We start from the raw sequence: 16,018 nt of genomic DNA on the forward strand, positions 1-16,018 counted from the left end.
GGTTGGGGGAATGTGCAGAAGGATGAGACAGAAAGAATCAGCAAGCCATAAACTTCCAGTGCATTTCCTAATTGAGCATCTGCAGTCACACCAACAATTAGGCAAAAATCATTACATCTGATTCCGATCAAGAAAAAGCATATTCTCCCCTGAAGCACAAACCACACATAAGTGGCAGTCCACTCTTGATCTGATGAGAATTCAAGAAATAAAGTATTCCAAATGCTGTCTTGGAAATACTTTACTTTTTACAGTCTCTTAGGTTTAGGATTAAGTTGGCTAGTTATTTTAACCTCAGCTAAGTGTAAAGATGGGCAGCACAAACATCTTCCACTTAAAAGGGTTGTTAGACACTTGTCCTTTCAGATGGACCCTGCAGGGCCTCAGCAAAGTTAGAACATTTGCAGGACACTAACCAAGAACTGCCATTGAAAAGGAAACCTTGCAAGGTTATAGCTGAACATCAGCAAAGCCTTAGGATCCACAAGACTGGTTGGTATGCTTACACTTAATGTTGGATTTGTAGGGAGAACTGAGCGCTGATTACAGGTAGGACTTAAAATTGAAAACGCAGCCACCTGGCCTTAGAAATTGTTACAAAGAAACATTTAGGGACCTGCCAAATAAACAAAAGCAGAACGTGGTGAATTTAACCATAAGAATTATCACTTCTTCTCAGTTGTGTGATACCTGGCAATTGAAGTTGGTTTCCACAGTGCAGAACAGCTAACAACCTTTTAAGCAGTCCAACCCTAAAGGCTCAGAATCAACAGGATGCATAGAGTCAGCATGGTTTGGTTCTGTGGTTGGTGGTTTCCTTGGTTGTGGTGGTTTTTGGTTTGGTTTTGTTTGTTTGTTTGGTGGGGGTTTCTTGTTTGTCTGTTTTGGGTTGGTTTGTTTTTATGATTTTTTTTTCTTTTGTTAAAAGCACATCCCAGGACCCTGATTTCAATTACAGTGCAGTTTTACAACACTAACAGAAGAATCTTTCATATATTCTCCAAAGTCAACATAAAAGCAGAGATGACTTTGTGGCAGGAAATTCTTATCTGCTCAGATAGCTGCATTATAACATTAAGTACTGCCTATGACACAGATTTTAGTTTAGGAGATAAGAAAAAACCTTATGAAAACCTGTCCATTCACTCTTAATATTCAAGTAGTAAACCATTCAGTGTAATCTGATCATTAGTTCAAAACTAACACATTCTCAGACCCAAAAGATGGATTAAATTTGAAATTATTGCCATTCTATACACTGCCATTCTCTCTTCTAAGTGTTATTTATGCAAGCATAGACACTATAAAAGCAGAAATCTTCTTGTATAACTATTAAAACACTATTAAAACTATATCTATTAACATATTAAATTTTAGTCTTTCTCAGCCTCAACAGCTATCAATCACCAGTATTAGTGCTGTGGGGGAACCAGTTGAATCCAAGAATAGCTGGAGCTCAAACCCACCCTGAAATTAGATAATCAGAAATTAGGTGTGAGGCTTGAAAGCTTTTAAGATTAATGAAACAGCTTTCAGAAGTGATTTGTGAAAACAGGTGGTTAGAGACAAGCTTTTCCAGCTATCAAAACAGACTTGAGAGGAAATGTAGGTAGCCAGCACTCAGCAGGAAACGGGAGAGCAGCAAAAGGAATTCAAGGGAGAAAGACTTCAACTGGAAGTACAATATAAAATGACAACATTATTTAAGCAGTAGGCAGGAAAGTAATAAAAGGACTGAGGAAGGAGGATTTAAGTATTGGGCTGTGTGGCTGCAAATGTACTGAGCACAAAACACATTTGGAAACATTTAAGTTTCTAGAAATAGTTTTCAAGTGATTCCAGCAGTGTTCGTTTACACCATCCATGCAGGATTCCAACAACCCTTTCATAAACACAGTCTCTTACTAAGTTTCACATGATTTTCATAAATGGTAGGGAAGAGACAAAAAAAGCCAAGTCAGATGTTAGAGCAAGTTCAGAGTGCTTTCAAGTTAGTGTACCTGAAAGCAAAGGATCAACATTATTTCTCAATGTCAACATGTTTTGTGGCAAAAGATATCATCTCTAAAATCTGAATCTAGGATAGCTGCAATAGGTATGGAATTATGCTGCTCACTTGTAAAATTTTTGTACACTGAAGCTATTCCAAAAAATTAAGAATAACTCAAAATCAATTTAGCACATTTGAGTTCATTTCGGTCAAATATAAAATCCAAAAGAGATTGTGTAGTTGTAAAAAAACTTTAAATGTGCATACCTTTACTGCTGCGAAGATTAATTAGAAATATAATCTAACAAAACTGCCATAAACACTTTAATCTGTCACATTACAGCATCGTTGAAGAAAGGAAAAAAGTACTCCAAATAGATTGTATTCAAAATTTATTTTTAAATAAAGGAAAAAACAATACAGTTATTTTAAATAAACAAGGTGTGTTCTACACAGCTGTAAATCAACATAACTTTTACATAAGCTGTTTATAACTTTTAAAAGTTCTGTTGCAGCATTGTCTACAACATTTGACACTGTTGGTTTCCATTTCATCATTAACCAAACAATACCCAAATGAACCCATTTGCTTAAGTGAAGCGTTATTTTTCACAGCCAAAGATGGCTCTACTAATACCAAAGCACCTGTTAAACAATTATCCCCACCTAGTTTTTTAAACGGAAGTCTGTTCAGCCATTTTTTTTTTTGTTCTGTTCCATTGCCTGCATAGAAATCAGCATAAAGCTAAGTAGTAAGCTAAGCTTCACTTCAGCAGTGCAATGAATGGCATCAAACTTCATGAAACAAATGAAGATACAAACATTGTCAGTAAAATTCAACTATGTCAAAAACAATATTAAAAAAAAATGTTTTTGTGGGTCACAACTAGACTAGGTTTCAGGGTAAATCTTTCCTCAGGAAAAGTGCTTCTTCCTGATTCACATTAAAAGAATGAAGCATGCATCACAAGCCTTTGCTCATACAGAAATGCCCACTAAAAAAGTTCCATGTAACCATAAGGCAAAAGAGATATTAAGGTGGATGAAGCATCTTGGCCCAGAGTATGTTTTACAACAAATACCTACACATTACACTTGTGTAGCATATGATGGGTAAGGAATTGGCTCAGTAAGGTAAAAAATCCATTGTTTATAAATACATGTCATTATTGCTAATATACTACACATCATCATCCAACTTTTAAAGCTGCTTTGTTGACATAACCTTGTAATTAGCAGTTCACGTTCATGGTGACAATATGCTATTCCATAGGAAGAAAAGTAAAGCAGCATAAATACAATTATGAAAACAAAAGGCTTATGCAACAGTCTTCTCTAGCTTTGCTATGCTTTTTTTTTCAATTAAAAAGTGTTCAAAGAAAACAAGTCCAGTTCACCACAAATTAGGAAATTTCACAATGAGGTTGAAAACCAAGTTACAGGGAACAGAGAAGAGGAAAACCATGGCATGCATTATAATCTAGTCCTTTTAGTCATACCACTGGAATACAGAAGTCCAATTTAAAGGCTAGACTAACAGGCAAAGAGCCAAGAGTAAACTTAGTTTGATATCTAAATTAAGACTACAGTTTTAACCAGTAACAGCAAACTCACCCGGCCCTTTAATATATTCACAATATCTACTGCAATTGAATACTTAATTATGACTAGTATAGGTATGTATGTTCACTTTACAAAGATATTAAATACCTGCATCATGAAATTACATTCTTAAGACATTGTGTAAGAAAATAGCTCATGTGTGAAATGTTTCTGAAATGTATTTCTGCTCCCTACTACGTCCCACACACACATCCAACACCCCCCGAAAGCATTCACTCACAGGGAAAAACAAACACCCCTTAAAAAAGGATGGAAGTACTGAGGGGATCACCTTGGCTAGTTACAGCACAGTGCTTAACGAGGTTCAAGAGACAGAACCAGATCAGACTTGGTCAAAAGTTGCCCATAATACATGCCTGACCACTAAATCCTTCCAACTCATTCTTATCAAACTCAATCCACTTTTGGTTACTGCAATGATTAAAATATTCCCAATATACATATAAACACAAGACAGGTTTACTTTACTTTCTTTTTGTAAAGCAGTTTAGTCTTTCTATTCATATTGTTCTGCAGCAACTGCAAGAGGTAGGCATAAAACATTTCAGAGCTTCTTTCCCAAGGTCTCCTTACTAGCTCAATTTAGTGGGATAAAACAGAAATCAGCTGTACCTCTGTGATTTTACTAGGTACAGCCTTGTGCAATCCAGCTGGAAAATAGCTATGTGAACCCTGGATTCGCTAGCCTAGCACACCAAGGAGTAAGAAGCTGTTCATATCCCAGAGGATATTTTTTTTTAAAAAAAGTCTACTGCAGAGCATTTAAATAGAAAGCAGATGACAGGACCAATTCTCCCTATTTTTATTTGTATACAGAAGGAAGGTACCATTTGGCCAAGACTATAGATGTATTTTCACAGATGCAAGTGCCATGCAAAAATAAATTGAAGAACAGATACCAAACATACAAGTAATAAAACTACTGAAGGTAGATTTTCTTGGAAGTATATAAACAACTTATAATACTTTTCTTTCCCCCTTCACTTTTTGACATTCACAGCTACAAATGTGTGGCTATACGTCAATAATTTCTTCTGCAGTGCCTCCACAACGTAATCTGTAGCGCCCTGTCCTCCAGCTAATAGTGGGGTCCCACAAAGCAGATAGGAAAATATAAATTGTCATGGATTCTCTGATGAACCAAGCTACTGCATAATCGAGTTTTGAAAAACACAGAGCACCACCCTAGAAATAATAAAAAGCAAGGTATTACTATTATTATTATCATACTGATAATTCAAGAGGAATTTTAAAGTAACTTAAAACCTTTTAAAAATGTTTTATAACGCTTACTAGGCAGATTTATGTATCAATAGCATCCTTCATTAAAACCCCAGAATGTTTTCTTCTCCAAGATACAATCACCCATATTAAATATTTTCGACAGCATTAGAAGAACAAATGCTGTCCACATTTGTGACACTTTTCTATGTTAAAAGTTTTATGAGGCCTTGGAAATAGGTTACTGTTGTTCTCCTTGCCCATTATTAACAAAATGAGGTGAAGAATGTATGTATGAGTACACATACAGCTCAACAAATATAAGACCAAGTGATAACTAAAATAAAATAAAATAATACCCCCTCCCAAATGAAATCCCACAAAGCTTCTGCTCTTGTACTGTCAAAAGAGCTTAAAATTTCTGCATATGCCCATGTAGAGCAGATTTGGAACATGAATATTAATTAAGGGAATGGACAAACTTTCAGAGTGTAATCAGGGGCAAGTGCAGAATTTTGTAGAATACAAAATTGCAACCAAAACTACTACTTCCTTTACATGATACTGTAACTGAAGCTGGACGACTGAGAAGGAAAAGGATTGGATCTGTTATTTCATGCAAGTCAATAGAATTATTTATGGTTGTAATGAAGCTTAGCTTTTTGCTGAAATCAATGGCAGTAAGTAATTTTAGTAACCTCCTGGAAAATTTACATACCTGAACACCTTTTAGTTGAATGTAGTCAAATATAAACCATGCCAAGCAGTGACACATGAAAAATACCATTATATCCCATCTAAACACATGATGAGCTGCCCATCCAATAACTAGACTGGCAACAAAGCACTCGGAGATTGGCTCACAAATTATTGTGGCAGGCAACATATTAATTCGTAGTTTGGCCCACCTAGAAAAGAAAAACAAATCAGTTTTGACTTTGCATTACTCATTACCTCCTCCTCCCCTACCTCACCAAATGACCCATCATGGTACTTTCTAAAAGGCTAATCTCATTTAATTAACACCTGCAAATAAAATACTGCAAAAAACCTCCCTTTCAAAGATGCTATGGATAGCATTTAAAAGGTACCAAGGGCAGAGGTGTGTTAATTTTTTTTAAAACTTGTAACAGTCGAGTTTCCTTTCTGAGGAAAGTCAGCGCCTCTCTCCCAGCACTAACGAAGAAGCATGCATCAAGCAGTGCACTGAACTTTAGCACACTGGGCATTAGATCAAATTAGCTTGGAAAATTTATTCCCTCTCATTATCAGGTTGTCCCCATCAGAAGAAGGGGGCAGGGATGGGTGGGAGAGGAAGTAAAGATCAAAATCTTACCTGATCATTCTGGACTGAAACTGAGAAATAGAATATGAACCAGAGTTTTGCATTGCAACTTGTGTGGCCATTGCAAATTTCCAGCCCCTGAAAAAGGAATTTGTTATAATAAAAATGTGTAAATAAGAGATGCAAAAACAACCAGATAACAAACACAAGAATGTTATTAAGCTTGAGAAGCTTCTTTGGCATATGTGCCCTATTATTACAATGGGTGTAGGCAAAAATAACCCCCTATATTTCAACAAGACTCTTCTTTGGAAAAAAACAAACTTAAACCAAGAACTTAAACTCAGAACTTAAAGTTCTGAAACTTTTCTCTAAAGGAATTGACAATTATATGGCTTATTATTTCTAAAAGCCTTATACTAATAGGACAAAGCACATGTCACTAACATGTTTACTATATATATGTGAAGCTGACATGAACACCTATACTTACAGTATGTGCCACGTGTTTAAAAAAAAAACAAAAAGCAAACAAAAAGAAAGATTCAAACTACACCTAAAGCAATAAGCTTACTTCAGAGTCATCTTACCTGTCAGCTATAGCTTTGGCCATAAAGTAATCTTCAGCAATATACTGAGCAAAAGCTATCAGTCCTCCAGCTTGGTCCAAGACATCCTTCCTCATCAAGCATGACATTCCTGTTACACACTTAAAGCCAGTTAAGTTGGCTGAAATATATGACCTTGGATGTGAAGTTCCAAAATAAACCTATCAAAAGAACAGAAGGCATTTAAAACTCTGTATGTAAGTACTACACTGAAAACTTTTTCTTCTGGAAACATATGGAGGGTAAAAAACACTAGGTGTGGCCAATTATGATGGTGTATTTGGAAAGACCTGTAGTACCATTTAAAAAAACCTAGAGTATCAGCAGATCTGAGAAATCTATTGGTGATATTGGCCGTATTTTTGCAAATTTATAAGCAGGTTTTAAATCCACATATTGAACTACTGCACTTAATTTTGTATTTAATTTCTAATTTACTGAGGTTTTTCTTAGGGAATATATGTATTAAAAATTCATTAAGTAACCAACTAATCACTAAGACTAATGTATTATCTAGTGATAACTAACAGACATGTTCTTGCCTTTCTCCTGTGAAAATTAACTGCATTCCTGAATATATGTTCATTACTATATGATTCTACAGAACCATGGGAAATTTGTTTACTTAGCACGCTTGCAATCAAAACCAAAGAAGAAAAAACTCAGGTTGTGAGAAAATCTTTTTACCAGATTCACTACCTGAAGACTAGGAATAACCTACAAACAGAAGGAATGAGTGCTAATGCCTCTCATTATTTAGTGTAGACTGTCTTCACACTTGTACAGTAGCTCATTCAAGAAAAGGTGTGCTCGTCTTGCAGTGTACTGGATCAGCAGGCAAAAAGCTCTTCCAGGAATACAGGAGCAGGAGTTGTAATTCTTGCTTTAACAAATAGCAGTACTAGGAAATTTGTGTTATAGATCTCTGCTTTTCTCTTGCAAGAAAAAAATCAGACTTTGTATCATTAAAAAAAAAAAAAAGGTATAAAAAAGGAAGAAAAAAAATCAGCACAAAAGCATCTCTCCTTTAGAGCAATGATGGAGAACTGAATTTCACCACACTTTCATCTCTCACATGTCTGTCTTTCATTCCTATCAGTTAGCCTTGGGGCCAAAATGCCTTAAACATGCCAGCTCCAAATAAAAATTGTTTAGATTATATGCCTTGAGACACAAGGAGCAAAAAAAGTCAAAGTCAACATCTTCATTCTACCAAAGAGAACTTAATGAGAAAGAGGAAAGGGAGAACAGGACAGAATGAGTAATATGAAGATGGTGGATAGGAATCACTTTCACTTTCTCTTTCACAATACAATTATTATGAGATACGAATTAGCACTACAGAACAAGAGTCAGAGTAAACCAGACACAGATCCTGTAACAAAAAGATCTATGCAACTTCCTGGTATAGAAAGTTACAGGTGTTAAAAATTTATATGGACTCAAAAAACAAAAAATGGAACAGTTCCTTTAAAAAATCTGTTCGTACTAAAATACTATTATATTAAGGGTTAGTAAACATATGAGTCTGGCTCCTGCTCAGATAGTCTCTCAGCTGAAGAAAATTACAGAACACTGAGGCAGTATTACAGGAAAATAGGATATAAGCCTTGCTGTTATTCTACTTTCCATAAAGGCTCTGCTTGTAAATCCTGCTGGAAGTAAGATACTGCGTGAGCTAGACTTAGCTTAGACTTGTCCTGGCCATTTTTGTGTGCTTTTTCAGATACGAAACAGAATTAAGTAGTCATTTCTGACTAGGCACTAGAAAGCATTCATCAGTTCAATTTTTCAGTTTTTTATAATTTTAAATATAAAACTTTCATTTTTAATAAAAAATAATAATTTCTATTTTATAAAATGTAATAATTTTAAATATTAAAAATATATAAACATGTATCTTGTAATCTTTACTGCTCATATTGTAAATTTAAACATTGAACCAACATCAGACAGAACATCACAGAGGAATTTTGGAGCACTTAGAAGCTGTTCTAGTTACCCTGAGCTGGAAGTGTGACTACAGCTAAAAATAACCATTTCCTCACTCACAATACAGCTTTCACTTAGCAAGGTTTTGTAAGCAAAAAAAGAACACTGCACTCACCTGTTCAAGGGTAGCAGCAAACCCCTGTCTGTCTGCAACATAGGGAAGCCCATGGACCAAGCCCACTTTTTCAGTCATTTGATTGGCCATATCTGTCAGTGTGTCTGGTGTTACTAAGTGACAAATGAAAAAATGACACTTGATGGAGCAACTATGTCATCAGCAGACTACAGCAGTGAGACACTAATTCTCATTTTACTACCAGTATCAAGAGTTCATATGCTTTGATATGTCCTATCTTATAAAAATGGTTTCAGAAAAATAAAATTAGTGAGTAACAATTATTATGATCAACAACAAATAAAATGGAAACAGTCTGAATAGTATTTTACAGGTATTTTCTCCTCTAATTAGAGGCTAATTTTTATTTCACAAAAACATTTATTTTCAGACTTTTAACTTTAATTTCTGCTTATAGTCTCAGTTAAAATAGTCTCCAAAATCTGCTTGCTTATGGTGATTAAGCACAGTTCAACAGTTAGCACATACGCACCTACCTCTGATTCCACTATCACAAATCCATATGAGATCATATTTGGCAACTTCGTAGCCAGGCATTAAGTTATTAATCTTGGGGTTGATGCCAACCTTCTTACCACCTAAAAAATACAAACATCATACAAAATCAATGTATGGGGAGTTTTTGGAATTCAGATTCAATATCCAAAATATTTAAATATATGAACTGAAGAAGAGTTCAGGACATTACATTTACCCACCAATTCTTAAAGTCCACTTTTATACAAAATATCTATATTTTAAATATACCTTCACTTCCATATTTTATAATTGGAAAAATAAAAGGAAAAAATATTCAAATGCTTCCTTAAAATGGCAGGGTAGCAAGATTAATGTAATTAAAGAAGCAGTAGAACTACAAAGCTTATTACTACATTCTTGTAATGTAAACATTATTCATCTCTTATTCTTTGAGACTATGATTATGAAGATTGTACAGTAATTTCAGCAGAAAAACTAAAAAGGAGCAGAGTAAAGTGAGACACACTCCTTTACATCCAGCTGACAGACATGGTAAAGGTTTTTTTTTATATCAGAGAAAAAGAAAACCAATTACATTTTACTATCTTGTTCTAATACCCCTTTCCTCTATTAATTCAAATATAAAGTGAAGAAAGAGCCATACAGCCTAAGCAGACTAAAAAGGATTGCTGCAACACCTCAAGCTCAAATACAGTCACAACTCTGAGACACTTTCTGCACATTTAGTTCAGTGCAAAGACAGGATTTAAACTGTTGTTTTAGAATTAGGAGGAAAAATTGCAGGGGGTTACCCAAGCCATTCTTCCTAAAGTTTTTTTTGGACTGATGTCACAGACAAACTTACTTTTTACCACAAACTGGTGATTAAGCCACAGAAGCAACATGGGCTGAACAAGACAACTATTTAAGTCCACATAAATACGGAGTCTTCAACTCCATTTAGAGTATTCCATACGGATTTGAAGACCTATCATTTTACAAGTCAGAATCCCACATTCAAGTTGCACTGCTTACCTATAAACAGTCTAGCATCAACATTTGGGTATTTGCCAAGGAGCTTTTTGCACACATCAATAGCTGGATCATCATGATCTTGCACACAGAGTAGTACTTCATACTAGTAAAAACAAAAATGTATACACTCACATATATATTTACACACATACAGCTAATATCCGTAGGGTCTATGAAATAAAGCTTAAGAGTGTAGTAAGCTGAAAATATAAAGAGTGCTGTTATAGAATTAAAAACAAAGGGGTTGTTTTACAGCTAAATGAGTCTAGTTTTTTAATGCACAGCCAAGTACTTGTGAAAAAAAAACTAAGGCTGTGTCTCAATGAACTCTTTTACTGATGAGCATTACTTCTGCTGTTATTGGAGGGTTTATATTATTCATGAAATAAGATGTTCTGGTGTACAAGGTAAAATTTTTGTTTTCATTTCCGTTTTTGCTCACATACAAATCTTAAATCCAGTATTATATTCAATGAAATGACAGCACCTGAAATATTAAAGAATGAGGTTATGATACACTGTGACTGCATCCCTCTGAACTACATCTTCCATTCCTTCACTTTATAGACACATATGCAGAACAGAGTTGGAAGACACCCCACAGAGAACAGTATATGTACGTATGTGTACTTAGTTGTACAACAAAGCTCGGGAATAAGTATATGTAACATATCTGTATTTTCTTATTAATAGAGTAATGGTTGAAAAAACAAGTGGTGAGGGAAAACTGCTGCTACATATTTATACAAGCTAGTGATACTGGGCAAAGAAATAAATGACTCAACATTGAGGCAGCTTTGATAAAGGTACTTCTGCTTTTGCAATGAGGCAAATACTTCTTACTTGATATAACTTTTATTTACCTTGTTAAAATTAGAGCTATTAGAGCTCCAATACAAAGACTAAAATACAAAAAATGCAAATTTCTGATCGAGATACCCGGAAACCATTTTTACAGTCCAAGACTGAAAAATTCAGTCACAAGAAGAACCAATTTTCTTGGACATTTGCAGTAGTTGCTGTAAAAAAGAATCCCAACTAGCAATCAAAACAATTCTTATTCTCCCTTATACTACTTTATCATTTCACTAAACTTTATTTTCACTAAACTACTTGTGCAAAAACTGTCTGAGTTTTGAAAGCTTCATATTGGCTCTATAATGACAATTTTTGACGTTTTTTGTTAAGTAGGCAGTATCATATACAATAGAAGACATTAAGCTAAACATATATACTTCAAATTAATGAACGGAAATTTTTAACACAAAAGCCTGATCTACTCTAACTCCATTCAGAATATTGACGAAATTTATAAACATTTAAATGGCAGTTAAAATTTGTTCTAGCACTACAATCTATTTGGCTAAGGAGCAGGCAGTGTTTGACTTCTACCATCTTACAGCATGGGAGAATGGAATTTAAAAGAGCTGTCTCATTAAGCAGTCAGGTCCTCTCATCACAACAGAATCTTGATAGCATGAATGACACAGAAATAAATAACTGAAGAAATTATATTTTTTACTGCACATTAAATTAAATTTGTAAAATAAAACTGGTTTTCCAAGTCATTATATAATCAATCTTCAATCCACAGCAGCAATGATACTTCTATATCCATATTCTCCAATAAATTCAACCAGAAGTTAACCAGATATTTTAGACTCCAATATTTGAGAACAGAAAAATTAAAAATAAATGGCCTTTGTATGTAGTAGCAAAGTAAAAAAACAATGCTTATTGACACAAACATTGCCATCAGGTTCATTTGTATTTAATATAATAGAGAAACTTTTGCAGAATTACAATATGCACTGTAGGTGAGAAGCCTTCACTGATAAAAATATTATGTCTGTCCTGCAGTTTTGAGACAGCATAACTGGATTCCATTCAAGAGAAGAGTATTTCACACATGGAGTATCACAGAAGAGAATCATTATCACTGCAGGTTGAATCCAGCTTCACTGAAAAAAGTTTCAGATTAATCTTTCATAATAATTTTTCACTGCACAGCTGAACTTTGAATACCAGGCAATACTGTTACTCCAATTTTTGTGGTCGATCTCTTCAAGTGGTTCTGGACAGTAACTATAAAAGTTTTTTCTTGTAAAGGAAGATCCAACATAACTGGTTTTTTTCATTAAACAAGTTTTATTTGTAGCCAAATGTTTCAGCTGCATAATGTTTGGATGTCATTAGAGGTCATATAATAGCTTATGATATTGCTGAAGATTCTTTGCACTGTTTGCACTATTGGCATATGCAGCTTGCCTCAAGTATGCTTTAAAATCTGCTTGGCCAACTTTATTGCACTTTTTTGAGCTGAAAGAATTCATACGTGCATGTCTGAAGCTTTTCAAAAGGCTCAAAGCTTCATTACAGAAAAAGTTTCCAATTTCTGATTAGTTCCAAGTGTTAGGGATTTTTATTTGTTTTACCCTGCCTACTGAGGTGTCAGTTTAAGGCTCTTAGAATACACAAACAAAACTTACTGTACAGCTCACACAAACCTTTGACCTTTTACAATTGGAGAAGCAGCATCAGATGCAGTTTTGAGAAGAATTGAGAAAAGAGGAGTTTTCATATTAAAGCTAAACTTCAAATTTCAGAATTCAGCAGACAAATTCAGTAAAAAAAGTACTTCTTCCCATCCACAGGAGCATACTTCAAATATTGAATGATACAGCAAACATTTACAGGCTTCTTTTAAGCTCTTTAGAGCAAGGAGAGCATCTGACATACTTATCAATTACATTGCTTTTGCTTGTATTACACATGCAAACAGTGCTCAACAGCAAATGTAAGCTTTTATGAACTATTTACTCCCAACACTAACACATAGCTTAGAGACTACCCTACCTACCAACAACTGAGGTACACTACCTCATCACTGAGCAACTCTCTTCACTAGATGAGCCATCAGTAAGAACCACCAAAAAGTTTCAAGCTATCAGTTAAAGTATTCTCTATTCGAGGATCTCTTACAGACAAGTAGTCAACTGAGAAGAATTTCTTGCCTCTCAAGTAAGTTCTTGCAGCAGTAGGAAACACTTAAATCTATAAACACCACAATACACGAATATTGATTAAGAAAATCTTAGTGGAGTGTAGAGTATGTTTCACCCCTAAGCCTTAGGCATGCTCCTCAATGGACAGCTTTTTAAAAAAGAGTAAGTTTTGTTTGCAACATATAAAATATGTAATGATACCTTTTCTACAGATGGAAGAACAATTCTTCCAAAACAATCAAGCAGCATAACTTCCATCCAAGCTTGTCATGTGACAGAGGAGCAAAAAAACCTACACTAAATAATATACATACTTTAGGATAATCCAGCTCAAAGAAGGTTTCTAGGTTGTTGATCAGGTTAGGATCCACGCCTTTTAACGGCTTTAGAAGTGAAACACCAGGAAGCTTGCTATATGGCTGTTTGTCCGTGGCTTTCTTATTGAGGTGGAGGCGTCTGTAATGAGAAATAGCATATAGTACCACTTAAGAAAATATGCTAGAGAAAGCCATTCAAAATACATTCAGAACTAAGAAAGCTTTGGAGTTAAAATTGCTGCAAAAAGAATTAAATCTAGTTGCTGAAAAAACAGCTCTTTTTCTATCCAACAGTTGATGTCAACAGCTGATGTCAAAGGCAACACCTAAAACAACCTTAGCATGACATGTAGTTTACATTCAGCTTTATTTAACTTAATAGATATTTCAGATTAATGCATTTTGCACAATGCATTTTGAGCAACAGGAATATAACCTTTTTTCAAACTGCCACAGAAATGAGATTTTTCTGCCTTCCTTCACAGCATTAAAACTCGCAGTATGTGAAAAAAAAAGTTCACACTTGAGAATTTTTTAAAATTTAATATGGGATAAAAAAAAAGTACAACTATCCAGAGCTGGGGTGTTTTTGGCGATGGGCCAGAAAACACACCACTTAGTGTAAAACAATGTTCTCTATGTACTGTTACATTACATACATATTCATTAGTTTAATTCATTATTCAAACATTCTTGTGAGTTTTGATGTTTCAGGGATTTTCCTGCTCAGTTTTTGACCTTTGACTTGTCTGCATGCCATCCTGTTGATTAGATCAATATATTTTATTTCTTCTTGTGGTTTTATTCCCTGATAACGAGGGTTAATAAATTCTTCTTTTCTCAGTGCTCTGCTTTTTTGCCTCTATTACCTTGTCTTTCAGATAAGACAGTCCCTGAATGTGGGAAATTACTTAATTATTTTACACCATTTGCTGAGTTAGTTACATGACAAAGCACTTCAAGATCCCACAGTCTCTATTAGGCTACGGTCTAAGAAATTATATATATATATATATTACACTACTATTTAAAGAAGCTATATGGTGCCTACATAAACTGAGAGATTATACTATGCCAAAAGCACTTAAAACTAAGAATATATTGCACCATTTCAAATAACAACAACATGCAAAAGCTAATACTTAAATGCAAAAGCCAATATAATATTGCCATTTATAACATAGTATTATAACAAAATAATAATAAAAACCAATTTACTGTAAACAAGGCAAAAAAGTGAAAGGCTCAGGTGCTTTTTCCTGCATCAAGTTATGCAAAGTTCAGAGCAAACTGAAAGCACAGGGGAAACAGTTGATCCTACTAATCAGTTTGTTAACAATTTCAAGAAAAGATTAAGGATCAATTAACTAGTATAAAAATCCTGACACCAGGCTGAGTCAGAACCATAGATAAACTTTTACACATATTTTCAAACAGTTTCTGGTATTTCAGCAATGAATCAGAATTGTTTAGGTTTTGAAAAAGACATTTACGATCATCAAGTCACACTGTTAACCCAGCACTACCAAGTCCACAACTCAACCATGTCCCTAACTGCCACCATGAATATATAAAATGCGTGGGCAATAACATCACAACTCACTAAAATGAATGTTTAATCCTACAACACTGAGCAGACCCTCAGTGTTGCAAGGGACGGTGTCAAACTGGCCCCTGCACCTGGGCGTTCCACCTGCCCCAAGTGTGGATGAACCCACGGAATTCTGAACTCTTCGGTGCATGGTGGCGGCAACGGGGACCCTCACCAGCGAGAGGATCTGATGGAGGGGAACAACAATCCATCTTTGGGACCTTGGATGGTGGCATGCTTCCAACTAACCCCTGTCACTCTGCCCCTGTCACCCTACTCCCCATGCACACCTCTTTTTCTATTTCTTTCTTTCTTTCCTCTTCCTTTCTCTTTGCCTCTTTAACTATTACATAAAATACATCAATTTTTTGGTACCAACATCTAACCTCCTTTGGTTTTAATCAAGTTTTTTGGGTGTATTTAGAATCTTTCTGGGTCCAATCTCTTTTATTCACAAGGCTTCATTGCCTTTGGTTTTCTGTGGTAAACCACATCATAATAATGGGCCAGTATACAATTGAATTTGCATGAAGAAAATACATATACACAAATAACTGAAGGACAAGTATATGCAGAAACAAAATTTGTAAATTAACATATGTATCACATACTGCAGTTCTCTACCATGAAGAATAGTCAGATTGAAAGACTATTTTCTTGCAATATGGTTCTAATGACATCAATTCTCATCTTTACCAAGTGAAATTACTGGACTATGAAGAAGCTCCAGTAAGAGAAGATATTCCAGTAAATCTC

At 34.9% G+C, this 16,018-nt stretch overlaps 1 protein-coding gene across 1 annotated transcript in view; it reads right to left on the reverse strand.

The window, feature by feature from the left end:
* Positions 1–2,369: 2,369 nt before the first annotated feature.
* The window catches only part of UGCG (UDP-glucose ceramide glucosyltransferase), a 39,044-nt gene continuing 25,395 nt past the window's right edge, over positions 2,370–16,018 (reverse strand). Inside the window, exons 2-9 of the mRNA XM_041400197.1 lie at positions 13,669–13,810; positions 10,350–10,452; positions 9,332–9,433; positions 8,835–8,947; positions 6,710–6,888; positions 6,171–6,257; positions 5,553–5,742; positions 2,370–4,798 (exon numbers count right to left, since the gene is read on the reverse strand). Coding sequence (XP_041256131.1) covers positions 4,628–4,798; positions 5,553–5,742; positions 6,171–6,257; positions 6,710–6,888; positions 8,835–8,947; positions 9,332–9,433; positions 10,350–10,452; positions 13,669–13,810 — 1,087 coding nt within the window. The 3' untranslated portion in view covers positions 2,370–4,627. The remainder of the gene's footprint in view (positions 4,799–5,552; positions 5,743–6,170; positions 6,258–6,709; positions 6,889–8,834; positions 8,948–9,331; positions 9,434–10,349; positions 10,453–13,668; positions 13,811–16,018) is intronic.

Source organism: Onychostruthus taczanowskii, unplaced genomic scaffold (assembly GCF_017590055.1).
Source record: "Onychostruthus taczanowskii isolate IOZ18803 unplaced genomic scaffold, ASM1759005v1 scaffold174, whole genome shotgun sequence".
NCBI lineage: Eukaryota > Metazoa > Chordata > Aves > Passeriformes > Passeridae > Onychostruthus > Onychostruthus taczanowskii.